This window comes from Seriola lalandi, unplaced genomic scaffold (assembly GCF_002814215.2).
Source record: "Seriola lalandi dorsalis isolate HSWRI2012SDOR001 ecotype SW California unplaced genomic scaffold, Sedor1 jcf7180002054744, whole genome shotgun sequence".
In the NCBI taxonomy this organism is placed as follows: Eukaryota; Metazoa; Chordata; class Actinopteri; order Carangiformes; family Carangidae; genus Seriola; species Seriola lalandi.
In genome coordinates, this window is record NW_019525297.1 from 229,520 (window position 1) to 243,862 (window position 14,343).

General features: G+C 39.3%; 2 protein-coding genes across 4 annotated transcripts in view; both read right to left on the reverse strand.

Annotated features, from left to right (window-relative positions):
• The window catches only part of dync1i2a (dynein, cytoplasmic 1, intermediate chain 2a), a 21,373-nt gene extending 10,686 nt beyond the window's left edge, over window positions 1-10,687 (reverse strand). Inside the window, exons 1-6 of one of the 2 annotated variants that reach the window (XM_023424580.2) lie at window positions 10,549-10,687; window positions 9,438-9,555; window positions 6,272-6,386; window positions 4,709-4,796; window positions 3,543-3,602; window positions 3,041-3,156 (exon numbers count right to left, since the gene is read on the reverse strand). In XM_023424580.2, coding sequence (XP_023280348.1) covers window positions 3,041-3,156; window positions 3,543-3,602; window positions 4,709-4,796; window positions 6,272-6,386; window positions 9,438-9,545 — 487 coding nt within the window. In that variant the 5' untranslated portion in view covers window positions 9,546-9,555; window positions 10,549-10,687. The remainder of the gene's footprint in view (window positions 1-3,040; window positions 3,157-3,542; window positions 3,603-4,708; window positions 4,797-6,271; window positions 6,387-9,437; window positions 9,556-10,548) is intronic. The other variant, XM_023424582.2, reaches the window with a different exon arrangement.
• Window positions 10,688-10,948: 261 nt separating this feature from the next.
• Window positions 10,949-13,571, reverse strand: cybrd1 (cytochrome b reductase 1). Of its 2 annotated transcripts, none has more exons than XM_087178851.1 (4): window positions 13,298-13,571; window positions 12,115-12,218; window positions 11,660-11,814; window positions 10,949-11,547 (listed from the first exon to the last, which is right to left on the reverse strand). In XM_087178851.1, exons 1-4 carry the CDS (start codon window positions 13,488-13,490, stop codon window positions 11,277-11,279), a joined length of 723 nt encoding a protein of 240 aa, XP_087034977.1. In that variant the 5' UTR covers window positions 13,491-13,571; the 3' UTR covers window positions 10,949-11,276. The 2 variants fall into 2 exon arrangements, with proteins under 2 accessions (XP_087034977.1, XP_023280365.1); XM_023424597.2 differs by having other exon boundaries at window positions 12,115-12,323; window positions 13,298-13,566.
• Window positions 13,572-14,343: the final 772 nt, after the last annotated feature.

The following is a 14,343-nucleotide window of genomic DNA, read 5'->3' on the forward strand; positions in this document are numbered from 1 at the left end:
GGTTGCATTTAACAGAATTCACCCGAATCACCGATGTCCCATACACTGACACCTCCTCTCAAAGCAGGCCCAATTATGGCTTTTGTACCACTTAAGAAATAAAAGCTTTTCTAGGGGGGAGCCGGTCAGGAGGGGGGAGGGGAGAGTAATCACAGGTCTTAGTCAATGGACAATATATTAATGCAAACCCAGCATGCGGCCAGTGATGTACAACTATAAAACTAAATGACCTTTGCTCTCCGCTGCAGGTGTGTTCCACTTTCTATATGTCCTGATAGACCACGGGTCTGACTTCGGCATGTGCATCAGGGTTTTTCTCTGCCATATAAAAGGCCAATAATGAAACCACACAAGACGGAACTCTAGCAGCTTAAACACACAACAATACAAACACGTGCTCTGTCATTCTTTGTTTCCTAAAATAGAGTACTTCTAGCACACGTTTTAAAAATTGTGTGACTTGTACAATGCCAGCATCTGCAGTTGGAACAAATTTAAAACTGCTGCAAGGCAAGTAAAAGCGAAGACATTAGCAGTCAGATTTTGTCCATATGATAACACTGTTCAGTCATCCGTCAAACAGGAGTCTATTGTTTTCAGCTTGTCCACCAGTGGTTACACACATCTCTAATGACACTGAGGTCTAAAGATCACAAACGTGCCAATGGTAAGCAGAAATCCAAAACCAGGACTCTCAGACACCATTCAAACTCGTACTCATCCTCCAGTTAAATGGAAGTGAAAACAAAAGCCAGGTTATAAACTGAAACAATACACTGAGGGGAAAAACAGAGATATATAAAAACTTTCCGTTCACAATTATTAGCTGCGGTATGACGGTGGGATACAATAGATATTTCACAGTACTAATCATCAAGTGCATAAAAGCTGACCACAATTACAAGTGGCACTTGAAACAAGAAGGCCATTAAGGGCTTTTGTGATTAAAAGTTTTAACCTGCTTCTGAATTCAGAGTGATTAAAACAATCACATTCAATTAAATATTAGATTTACTAAACTGCTCCACATACTTATTTCTAACAAGCCTTTTTAAACAGCGTACCAGACCAACCACTCCACACACACACCCCTCAGCTCCCCTCAACCTCCAACAATATCTTACTCCATAATTACAGCCTCTTGTTGAAGAGTGCATACTGATGCTGCATATTACCTACTAGTGTAGTTGGAGTACTGTAGCGGCACCACAGACATTTACCGGTCTGATGGCTTATATCAATGAATTTTCAAAAACTACATACAGATTAAAAAAAAAATGTATCTATGTTATCTAAAGGTCACAAACTTAAGATATAGGCAAATAAATATCAATGCAGAAGTCATCTTCATACAGTCATAGCCATCTGAGATGAGATTTCAGGGCACTCTAGGCCAACAATGATAGTCCTCCACGTCTTTGGTTGTAGAATGACGCGCTACTGTCGCCATTACCAACAACCAAATAATATAAAAATGAAGATGCATTCTCCTTGACTGTTCAGGGGGTCTTTCTTTGGGGTCGATAGGGCAGGTGATGTTAAAAAAAATCTTAAATCTTACACTCCTGTCTCTGAGGTGTCTTGCAGACACTGTGGGAACCCTCGGTTTGCAGCGGCCGGGGCACGGCCGCCGCTCCCTCTAATGCCACCGCCTGCTGACCTTGAGAGTGCTGCGCCGTTGCCTCCTTTTGACAACATGATAAATCGCTCAATCACAGAACAGGCCCGACGCCACCCAACACATCAAAAATGCGCCGAGGGGAGCAAGCTGGGAAGGGGATGCCGTCTCATCGAGTGCCAGAAGTGATGGTGTGAAAATGCACAATGTCACTGAGTGTGTTTTGTTATGTGCCTGTTCGGTGAAGGGAGAAGACAGGGAAGCGAGGGAGTTGATGAAATGATTACATAGTGGCAGAGAGGGGAAGGGGGCCTCGTGTTGAACAGCTGGCAGAAACCATCGTTGTTTAACACAGTTTTACAATGCCCAGTAGAGTCCAGAGTAAAGAGCGACAAGGAACAGAGAGATGCTCTTCATCCTTCACTAGTTCTGCTCATAGTTTTCCACAAAATCACACAATTTTATCTTACTCACGCTGCATGCCACCTCAGAATTTTCTACACATCACCTGATCGGACAGCAACCAACAATCAGTACACTGTTTAAAATCCTAACCAGGCTTTCAAGGATGCTTAAAAAGATGTGTTAGCTGATGCAAATAAATTGAGAAAACAGCTAAAAAGACAGACTCATTCCACGAACTGTAATTTGAGGTATTGTCAGTTCTGTGACTAGTTCTGATATCTCTTTGAAAGAAATGATAAAATAAGGAAAAAAATCCTGATCAGGATTTCAGTCAGGCGCGTTATTCACCATCTGTCATTACATAAATCGACCCCAAACATGCAGCACACCCACAAATCCTGCATATTTTATAGAACATGTGTTCAGCATGTGGATATTAGTAGTAGCCCAAATATTCTCTTTGTCCAACCACATGAAAGCTTCAGTGCAGCAATTACATACATATCGACATGCTTCAGAGGCAGTAAGCAGTCGTATGCATGGCGCTTCATATCTTCCCCTTCAATCGCATTTCTCCTTCCTGTCACTGGTTTTCTCATCTCGCTCATTAATTATACCAAAGCGGGGTTGGTTGTAGAGCTGCATATGTGGCTCAGGGGAGCAGAGTTTGTCTGAATTTAATCTCTGCTCTGACTTCTTATGTTTCCTGGGCCTCATTTTTCCTTTACTTTCATCTCAGTGCCTGGTCAAATCAAATCTCTTCCACTTGTTGTTCATTTCCGGTACCCGCTTTTACACTCGTACAGCCCACAATAGCCCTGTCAAAGAATGGTGCACTCTTCATGCAGCAAATTACAACATTTGTTAGCAAAGAAGCCATACATTTTAATGGACCACAACTTTTTTTGTAAAGCTCTCGTTACATCGACATATTCAAGCACACAGCTGTACACGTGCACACGCAACTTTTGTTTGTGTTTTCCAAGGTTGTACAACAGTACATTAAGTGAGAATCACCTTCTTTTTGCTGGGTCATGGCAGGTGTCTGGGTCTCTTTTGTGTAGGACACAGTTTCACGTGGAGGGAAGTCCACTTGTGTGACTTTGGCCATTCCCAGTTTTGGTGTTCCTCGCCTAAAAGTACAGAACAACTCAGACTTTGCACAACATCACTACAAAACAGTAATTAATTCAACAAGAAAAAAGAAACAGACAAAACAATACTATTACTATAACTTTTTTCATCTGTTTTTGAAACAATCCTCACCTCCTTGCAAGTGGACTCTTTGCTGATCAAAGTAAATAAATGAGCGTTTCATGGAATGGCAAAGACTTCAGATTAGTTTAACAACCAGTGTCAATTCATTAAAAGGTTTTGTCTGACCACTCTTGCATGAACGACTTGACTTTTTTTCCTGGACTGCATTAACTGAATTATGACTTTGAAAAACAAAGTAATCATGCCATAGATTGAGAGAAGGGAAAATGACCAGGAAAGGAGAGAAGAGAGTGTCCAGTACCCCAGCTCAGAATCAGAGTGAAGTTGAAGAGTGGACGGGTCAGAGTCCCAGTGCAGAGTCCTGGTTAGTGTCACAGCAACAAGGCGGCATTAGTGAGGGAAACAGGCAAGCACAAATGAGGAGAGGAAATAAAGTTAGCTTTATGGCACACAACATGCTGATCGGATCCTAGGTCACAAATCTGGTAAACTTGAATGTTATCAAATCGCACTAAACTGGATTATTTTTTTTATTTACAGGTCAAATCAAGCTTGAATCTGTCTACACAACACAATAAAGAGATGAAAGAATGTATCTGCTAAAAATGAATGGACACAGGCCCTCTGAGTGGGATGACACAGGGTGTAATGTGCAGCCTGCAGGGCTGATACAGCCTGAACTGTGTCACTGACAAGGCTCTGAGTGTTGTGTAGACAGAGAGGGAAGGAGAGAGAGAGAACCCTCAGGGAGAAAACATGACCTCCATGTGTGTAGGAAATGGCCATGCTGGTGAGGGAAATGAGTCAACACGTAGGGGGAACAGCTCCCTGGGCCTGATGGGACACTGGGGGAGCTTGGATTTCAGCCCAGGGAAGGGGCTCTAATTAGGGGTTAAGAAGTCCCCCAGGCATCACAGCAGCCTGCTGTTTTATTGTTAATTTAGGATCGTCCTAATTCAATGGCACACAAATTAAATAAACATGCACTCAGTTGGCATAAACTCGTCATCATTCACTGTAATGGTATGAGACTTTGTAAAAAAGTTTTAGCTCAGTTGCTCTTACTATAATCAGACTTTACATATATTCGTTACCTTTATCCGGAGTTTAATGTGATGCAAAGCTTACTAAGCAAAAACAGATCTAAATCTCAGGAAGGCATTTTTAAAATACTTCTTAACTAAATTGCTGTACAACATTTGCATTTTAAGTGGCTTGAGAAGCTGTGTTAAGGACACTGAAAACATTTTCTTGATAGCAAAAGCATAAATGAGCACAAAAAGAGGACAAACAGAGCTGTTTGACGAGATTTAAAATCAGTGAGGTACAATGCATTTAAGGATCTTGGCATTTCTTCGACTCTTGTAAAGTCCTGCACTGAAAGTGGGGAAAATCTTTGTGATACAAACATTTGCTGAGAGGTGTGTGTGTGTGCGTGTGTGTGTGTGTGCGTGCGCATGTGTGTACCTGGGTCCCACGGCTCCATCAGAGTCCTGGCTCCCTGCCTCACTTGGCGTGCCAGCCGATTTGGCAGTTGGAGACATGGGAGGAGGGACTAAATAGTGAGACAGATAATAATAATCTGTTACAATCCAAAGATGCCGAGCTATCCACAAATGAGTACAAATGCGTTCATTCTGCAGTGGCAGCTTTGTTGTTCCAAATATTGCACAAATGTTATCAAATCTTGGAGGGAGATTTCCTGACAGCTACAATATTACTGAGCCTGTTTTAATATGTGTAAACCTTTGAAATGAGTAGCAAAGCAAGTTGAATACAAAAAACAAACATAAGCTGCAGCGAGATCAATCCACATTGAGAAAGAGCCATTAATAACACAATTACACTGAGTTTGTCATTATTAAATAAATACTTGAATAAATCTAATAAATTGTTAAATATAAAGTCAAACAGAGAGACAAAGAGAGAGAGAAATGCACAAAAATATAAAATTTCATCACTTCTTTTTCAAACTTGTTTGCATTTGTTTGTTTGGTGTGAGGTCTATAGAGAGTTTTTTTATGGATCTCTTCTGCCACCTGCTGTTAGCAACAAGACAGTGCTCCAAAAACCCAGGTCTGCAGAGACTCTATAAAGCAAACTAAATGCAGTTCACTGAATACTGGCATTATTTTACAAATACTTGTTTCTTTTATCAGGTCTTTCACCTGTGTTGTACAGGTTCTTACGGAGATTTTTGTGAAATATGCTAATGTCATGAGTGAGACTGATTTTATTCATGCAAGCTCCTCTGAGAAATGTGCTGTGAAAACTTGCAAGAACATATTGAATACATTTTTTCTGCTCTCTACTTGGTCTCTCTAGTTTTGTCTTCATGACATTTATTCAGCAGCCTATAAAAATGTGAAATGGACAATACACTGAATACAATGTACTTGAGCAGTCTTAATCTGAAATGACTATAAAGACATAGTTATATTTAAACCTTATGAGAATGACCATGGGGTTAAAATGTCAGCTTTCAGCTTCAATGCTTTGGTGTTTGCATTCACACCTGATTGACAGTGTAAAAATTAGTGCCTTTTTAATGTGCTGTATAAATCAATCCATTTACAGCCGGCAGAAAAGTCAAGTCAAGACAAGTAAACACATTAAGATATTATTAACCTAAGTTACTACTTAGTACTTAAGTTATTATATTTAATATTTGGTTGTATGTATATCGACCAGTAAAAAACATTCCACTGTTTAGCCATAAAAAATCTGTATGTTTTATGTAATTTTTTTACTGCTTCGTTTTGCTTTTGGGGACGATTCCTATGCTGTTCACCCAGTATGAAAGTGAACTCAAACCTCAGTCAGAGAAAAAACACTGAAGTAATATATAATGCATGTGAGATATACTGAAAATTAACCATTGCAACTCCTTTTACAAATTAAAAGATATATAAAAGGATATATGAAACAGGATATATGAAAATGCTATTTATGTCTATAAGGTTATAGATTTTAAAACCAAATATCCAAGTAGCTATGTATCAATCAATCAACAGGTAATATAAAACATACCAGCAGGAGCATCTGGGGTTATGCCCATACTCTGTAGCAGGGCCTCAGCGTCACGCCTTTTTTTCTCCAGGTCAGAGTCATCCTGGTGAAGTGCAGCATCTTTCAATTGGTCCGCCTAGAAGCATAACAATGCATCATCCATTAATGCAATCTCTAATAATCCACATCACACTGCTATGATCTCCGACAATACAGAACCTCAGGTTATCAACATCTGTACTATACTTTTATCCACCTGTAAAAAATTTTTTATATATACATTTTTTGCCTTATTCATATAGGGACAGTGAGAGAGTGACAGGAAAGTTGGGGAGACAGAGTGGATGATATGCAGCAAAGGGGCTACGGGTCAGACTCGAACCCATGGCTGCTGCGGTAAGGACTGAGCCTAAGTGGTACACGCTCTACCAGTTGAGCCAGTGGGGCACCCATCCACAAATACATTTTAAGGACACGATGAATTTAATGATGAGACAGAGATGATGAATCTCAGATGACTGTCAAAGAGCAGATTATTGTATTGTTTCAATCAACTCATTTCCAATGAGGATATCCGAATGTTATAACAGCGAATAAGAGGCCAACTTAAAAACCACCAAATAAAATAGTTTCTATAGCTAACAGCTTGCTAAAAATGTATTTTGATGACATGAGTTTTCTGATTACTAGCTCTGAGAGAATTCAGCTTGTCCTCAAATTCTGACTGATTAACTGACTAATTTGCATTCATTGCAGTGCCAGAATGTAACCTAACTAGCATCGGAGAATAGAAAATGCAGAGTGAAACAAGACGGAGCTGATCATCAGTAACACTTTGGAGTTAAGTGGCAAGAAAAAGTATGTGAACCCTGTTTTCTGCATTGATTGGTGATAAGATGTGATCAGATCTTTATCTAAGTCACAGATGTAGACAAACACAAGCTAATATCACACAAACAATTATAATCTTTTGTGTCTTTATTAAACACAGCCATTAGACTGCTAGTGGAAAAAGTAAGTGAAGCCTTGGATTGAATAACTGCTCAATCCTCCTTTGGCACCAATAACCTCAAACAAGAGCTTCCAGTAGCTGCTGATCAGACATGTACAATGTTCAGGGGGAATTTTGGACCATTGTTTCGACCACTCCAAGAAGTAGATTTTTCTTGTTTGAAGTCATTCTGTAGTAGATTTACTTCGATGTTTGGGGTCATTGTGCATCACCTAGTTTCTCCTGAGCTTCAGCAGGCTAACAACCACCCTGACATTATCCTGTAATAAACCTTGATATACTTGGGAATTCATTTTCCCATCAATGATGGTGAGCTGTCCAGGCCCAGAGGCAACAAAACAGCCCCATCATGATGCTCCCTCGACCGTAGTTCACCTTTATATGATGATTTCATGCTGGGAATGATAGAACTGCATGTTCTTCAGTAACAATTCAAGTCACAAGTTCATCAGTCCATAAAACATCTTCCCAGTAGCGTTGTGGAGTGTCATTGTGCTCTTTGGCTGCGGCTTCCATGCAACTTGATTTCTGTATGGCAGACTTATGAAGAGAGATGTTAACCAGCTCCTATGATTCCTTTAAGCCTAGCTGGACACCCACTTCTACAGAGAGCAGGCACACAACTAAATCATCTCCTTTTAGAGACAGTTTCTCTTAATGTGGACTGAACGCTGAGATGACTTTGTAACCCTTTCAGCTTTTTGCAAACCAACAATTCTTGATGGTAAGTCTTCTGAGATATCTTTTTAGTGGGCATGGTTCAGATAAGTAGATGTTTCTTGTGAATATCAAACTCAAAATGTTTACGTGTTTTTATAAGTCAAAGTATCTCTAACCCACACCTTCAATCTTGTTTCATTGACTGGGTTTGATAACTCACCCTTACTCTACTCCCCCTCACTTTTATTAATGCCTGTATCCAAGGGGTTTGCATACTTTTTTCCAACCAACACTGTGAATGTTTGAAAACTACTGTCAATATATTTAGACAAGAACAACACAATGATTTGTGTGTTATTAGTTGAAGTAGATTGTCTTTGTTCATAACTGTAACTTGGATGAGGATCTGACCATATTCTAGGACAAATTTATACATAAATGGGGGTAATTTCGAAAGGGTTCACTTATTTTTTCTTTCCACTGTATATAGAAAATCAATTTATGGAAAAAGAAAACACCCACAGGCTGGCCTTTGAACAGGCCTTTGTGTAGACTGTTTCTACCATTTCCAGACCAAATCAGCAGGTTAAAAGGTTTTAAGAAACTGATGGCATTATTTCTGCTAGTGTCTGCACACAAAGTTACTATAGTTTGAGGAATCAAAAGAAGACCAACAGGGCTTATTTTCATATCTTGAGAGGAGACTGTGTGCTATCGGTCATTGTGGCACATTATGGGAAAACAACTTATGGACACTTAATAATTGACCCAGGTGGATAATACATGATGGTACACATGCACTCATTTTAGTCGTATTGTTTTCTTGTTATCACATTACACCAAAGTTGAGCATTTTCATACACTCTACTTACTGTCAATCAACACACAAAAAACAATCACTGAAAAACATTTCCCTTGCTAACTTTGTTTTGACAGTCTAGATCATCAATATGAAATGTACTGTCTACACAACACAGACGTACAGTATATAAATAGCACCAATCTGAAATCCTTGAGACAATCATGATATAGAGTGTCAAACAAAAACAAAAAAAAAAATCAGCAATTTTGATATTACTTCACATCTCAATATGCAATTTAAATAACTGACCTAGATCTCATTCAAGATGGAAGTACAAACCAGCTATAAATTACTTATTTAAAAACAATGCTGGTAACTCTAAGATCAACATACCAACTTTCTGTGAAGTCTTTCTGAAGGGCCTTGGTACTTGCTGTATATGTCTGTCAACATAACCATAATTTACCAGGTTTCTTAAGCTCTAAACTGCATTTGATACATATGCAAATGGTAGCTATCAGTGATTTCTTTCTGCATCTGGACTACCAAAGTTCAAAAGAATTTCAGTGTAGGGACAGAATTTGCATTTGAATCGAAGAACGGTTTTCACTCACACTGAGCCATTAATGGTTTTGAATGCGTTTATTCTCCATATTCCTTTTTGCCTTCAATATCAGTGTATATTCAAAACATTTACAAAGACTTACACATACCTCTTTCTTTTTGCGCTCCTCCTCCTTCCTTTTCTTTTCCTCTCTGATTTGTGCCAAGCGTTGCTTCTTCCTTTCAAGCTCTGCTTTCAGCTCACTCTTGTCAGACATAATGCCACAGCTGTGAACAAACAACATATTTTTGTTTATCTTCGAGTTATACAAAGAGTGCATTGGAAAATATTGTATTTTAAGCTGAAACCTCTCTAGGTTCTAAGTCTTAAGTGTGTTTGACAAAAGCCGAGCATCAAGTTGCCTCCCTGTATTTATACTCTGCACAGACAAATAAAGGCAGTGCTTTAAAAGCAGTCTTAAAAAAACATCCATCCCCAGACGATGCTCTCCACTTCAGTACCACCTTGCACAGCAACGGAGACGGGTATCTACCCAGATTCACCTTGCAGATGAAACAGTTTAACTAAGCATCCAATGGTGCTTTCCGTCTTCTCTGCAGCTGAATGAGTTAAAGTTAGCTGTGTTAGCTGTTCGGAGACAGACACTTGATTTCTCAGCTACATGCTGTATTAAAACCACTGCCCTGCTGACCAGTCATTGTCAGCCAGCCAACAGAGAGCCCCACCCTACAGTTGGGACGACCGATCACACCGGGTTAGCTTAGCATTGGGTTTGTCTATCCCCTTTCAGTTACTTCACTTTGGTCCTTATCATCTTGTTGTGCACCCTCTCAAACTACAAGTACGGTTCACACTGATACGATGTTTTTATTTTACCAATCGCGCTGGAGCTTCATAGAACAACACGCTATTATCCAATCGGCCTCGGTCGCCGCTAACGTTAGCCTTCCTTGTTATGACTGCCATCCTTGTTGTAAAATATTGAATTAGTAATTCCTAACAATGCGCATAGTTTAATGTAATCTATAGAGATAAACAGCGTTTCGAGGGAGAACAGAAAACGTAGTTTTCACCATTCAATCCATTACTTATAGCTAGAGATGTAGCATTAGCTTTATTTGTTAGCGGCTAGTTTTCAGCTGCACTGACTGCACTCCGATTAAAACAAGTTGGGCTACAAACACAGCCACAAATACATACAATATGTAATAAATGTGTGGCACTATAGCTAAAGTCACTTTAATGTGCAGATAACTAACCTTAAAGCAGGTTTTCGACCTGACACCAAACACACAGCCAAAACAACTTGCCAACCCAACTACAGAAGCCGGGAAGTGTCAAAAATGGTCATTTAGCTTTTACGTGGCTGTGCTGCTGCCATCTGAGGTCAAGCATGAGGAGTTCTGAGCTTTCAAAAAACTCAAAAGGCTGGTTTAAGCAAAGCCAAGACAACCGGCTGGATATAGTATTGAAAGTTAGTAGTAAATATTGTGGGTGAATGTTATGATATTAATTTTGAAAGCCATTAATAGAAGAGTGTAACAGGATTCCAGAGTCCTAATGGTTAATGTAGTAGTTGTATTGTATGAATATTCCCCTATTCAGCAGGCAATAATTAGATCATTAATATATTACTAAACATTCAAGGACTGTGTGATATTAGTTAGAAATTGCCAATATTTATTGTAAAATGTAGGTAGGTTCTGAACATATTTGAACCCTGATGTCATAATACAAAAGAATTGGAAAAACTCCTTATAAAGCAGCTCATCATTATTTACATACACTTGCAACAATAATGCTTAGAGAGAACAATAATAAGCTCTAAACACCAATAAGAAAAATACTTGTAAGTGCAAGAAAGACATTAATGTATGGAAAGATCAGCACATTTTTTACTTTCTCTGACCAGTGTAGACTGGGTGAACATACATTCAGCATTGGAGACAGTACCAACTCCGACTCAGTTATTCTGTAATCAGTCAGTCTAATCATCTAATTTGTTATTCCTCCTCCTGACATCCCCAGAGACCTCAGCATCATCTCCATCAGACAGCTGAGACAGAGCTGGACCGACTTTGGTGTTGTCCTCACCTCCCCCGTTGGAATGTAGAGTATGCGAGGTCTGGTCAGCGGGGCGTTTCCAAGACGTATGAGTGGCAATCCAGAGAATCAGAGCTCCAAAAACCACCAGGAGGACTCCCAGAATGTTCACAAACATTGCCTCTGGGGGTGAGTCCTTATACTTTGGGTTGCTCCTTTGTCATGAAGTACAAAAAAGAAAATTAAACTCATTCTTACACAAGCAATTAACATTGCACATTTTGTAGAGTATTCTAAGCCTTTATTTCTTTTTTTAAAAATACTTACAGGCCAAAAATCAGCTTCTCTGTGATGCCCATGAGTGCTACAGCTATAGCACTGCTAAAGAGTAAAAGACCACTGTAGACATGGAGGGGCATGAACGCTGCTCTCCAGGATACAGGTGTAACTGGTATCAAGTACATGCCAACTCCCAGAACAAGCTGCTCATTGAAGGAGAGAAAAAATGCACTTGTCAGATACTGCACTAACCAAGACTCTTATTCACTATGACTTAGCATTTTAGAGACGACCAGCAGAGACAAAGCTATTTGTGTTGTGGTATTCTTGAAGAGAATCTCAGTATTACATGTGTAAGACATACTGTCCTACTCTATATGTAAAGGTGTAGTGCAAACTGTCTTTATACTATTTCTTACTGGTAACGATATCAATACTGCACCACACAACCAGGAGCCTTACCCATTACATCAAATCATTTGAAATAAAAATAATTGATTTACCTGTAGACAGTACAGGGTCACAACCATCAGGCCAAGCCAGCTGTGCAGACTGTACATGTTGGGGATTTTGGCAGCATTGTGGAAGTCAAAAACTGCCACCATAGCTATAACGGCAAAAATGAAGGCCACTAAGTTCAAGCCTGCATGGATGAACTTCATCAATAGTTTGCTGCACTGCCAGGTCCAGGGGAGCCTGTAGACAATGATGGCTGCAAGAGAGCAACGTTCAGTATAAATCAACCAGGTCTCAATGCAGCTATCATGCATATGTTAAATTTTGACCATATCAAACTTTTTTTTATTGATAGGTGCTTCTATAAATTACATTCTAGGTCTCCAAACCATGTGAAGTCTACATACATAGTTCACATACTACAATATAAAAGTACTCATTTACAAGTCATTTATTTAAGCACATAAGTATTACGAGCAAAATTTGCTTCAAGTATCCATTGCGCAGACTGGCCCCTTTCAATTTGTTAAATCAGGGAGCCATCATGGTCCTACTTTGTTTTGTTTTTTTTATCTTATGCACACAAGACAATATTTTGTGCACACAGGTTATCATCTTGTAAAAAAACTAGATTTCAGAAACTAGGTTTCAGAAGAAATTTACTAATCAGTACATGGTAATCCTATAGGTAAACCCCAGCACAACATTGAACATCTCCAACCTGTGCAGGACTAAACAGCCACATAACTGAAAACACCTGGGTGGTTATACACAAGCAATGATCTTTAATCTCATAATGCATCACAATCTACAAGTTGATCATATATTTAACTGTTTACCTATAGTTGTCACATAAATGTACTGGAGTAAAAAGTACACTATTTCCCTCTCAAATATAGGGGAGTAGAAGTTAAAAAGTAGCCTACGTTGTACCTACACATACCTAAAAATTGTACTTAAGTACAGCACTTGAGTAGAAACTCTAAACTGTACAAGCAAAGTTGAAACTTAACACTGTGAATGACCAGTTTCAGGAGAAGTTTAGTTGCTGGACGACGCTTTTATAATTACACCCTCATCAGCAGTAACCTCCCCCGGGATTCTAAGAGAGGCGGGTCTTGTGTAACTTTGCCTTGAGCAATAATTTCCTTTAGTTGTTTACATTTCTTTAAAACAACACCCGAGTCCATTTGGCCCACCATATTTCATGAAAAGAAAGAGTTCCCTCACCGATTCCCTGCAAGAAAATAAACCCGGTGACAATTAAGACCGGATGCCAGTTGAACTCGGCCAGTCCTCCGTCCCAGGCTAAACCTTCCTTGTAGTGAAGAACCCATCTCAGCACGAATATTATGCAGACAAAGCCGACGGCGGCGGCAGCAGAAAGAGCGACCACAAACTGCCTCAAACTCTCCATCGCCATCAGTGTCAGTTGCAGGACGAAGAAGCGGCGTCACTGGCGCAGCTGCTACTACACACATAACAACCTGAAGTGGCTGCTGTTGCCGACGGGCCACTGTCACATGACCCAGAGCGCAGCAAATGCTTGGAGGAAAGACGTTTTGTAACTTCAATGTTTACAGAAGAGTCTGAGACAAGGTTATATATAAAAAAAAAAAATTAAAAAAGGCACGTTAACTTTTGTGCTGAGTCAGTGAGTTTACAATTGTGTGCTTCCCTTTTGTAAAGCCGTTCACAGTTTGAGCCTGTGGTTATACTGACCGGTGTTTCTATTGTTTTGTCCAACCTCCGCACCACAAACTTCATCCTCCGATGATCATAAAGTTGAATTAGCAGGTTCAATAATCTAATAACCAGCAACGGTGTCCATTTAATATTGAAGTGTCCAGACACGATCACAAACTTTGAGGGAAACATCAAAACATAAAACCTACCATATTTCAGGGTGTTCAAATTCATGCAAACAAGATTAAAGGCCTTGAAAACTTCCTTTCAAGTCTAAATTATTTGTCTGTAAGATGAAATAGTCCTGACTAAAGCAACACTTTATGTACATGAGGAAATAATTCATCTTAGCGGCACATGTTCTTGCAACCATGGTACACACTGACTGTTTTGAGTAATACATGAATGTTATGTTTTTACTTATTAGAACAATTTTCTTTCATTTTTCTTCCTTTAAAAATGTTTTTTTTTTTTTTAAAAAAAGGTTTTATATATATATAGGTATAAGTTTGGAGGGGAAAAAATCCTTCTATATGATTGATTGGTAGCGCAACAGTCAAAAATAACTAATTTAGGCAAACTTGCCACGT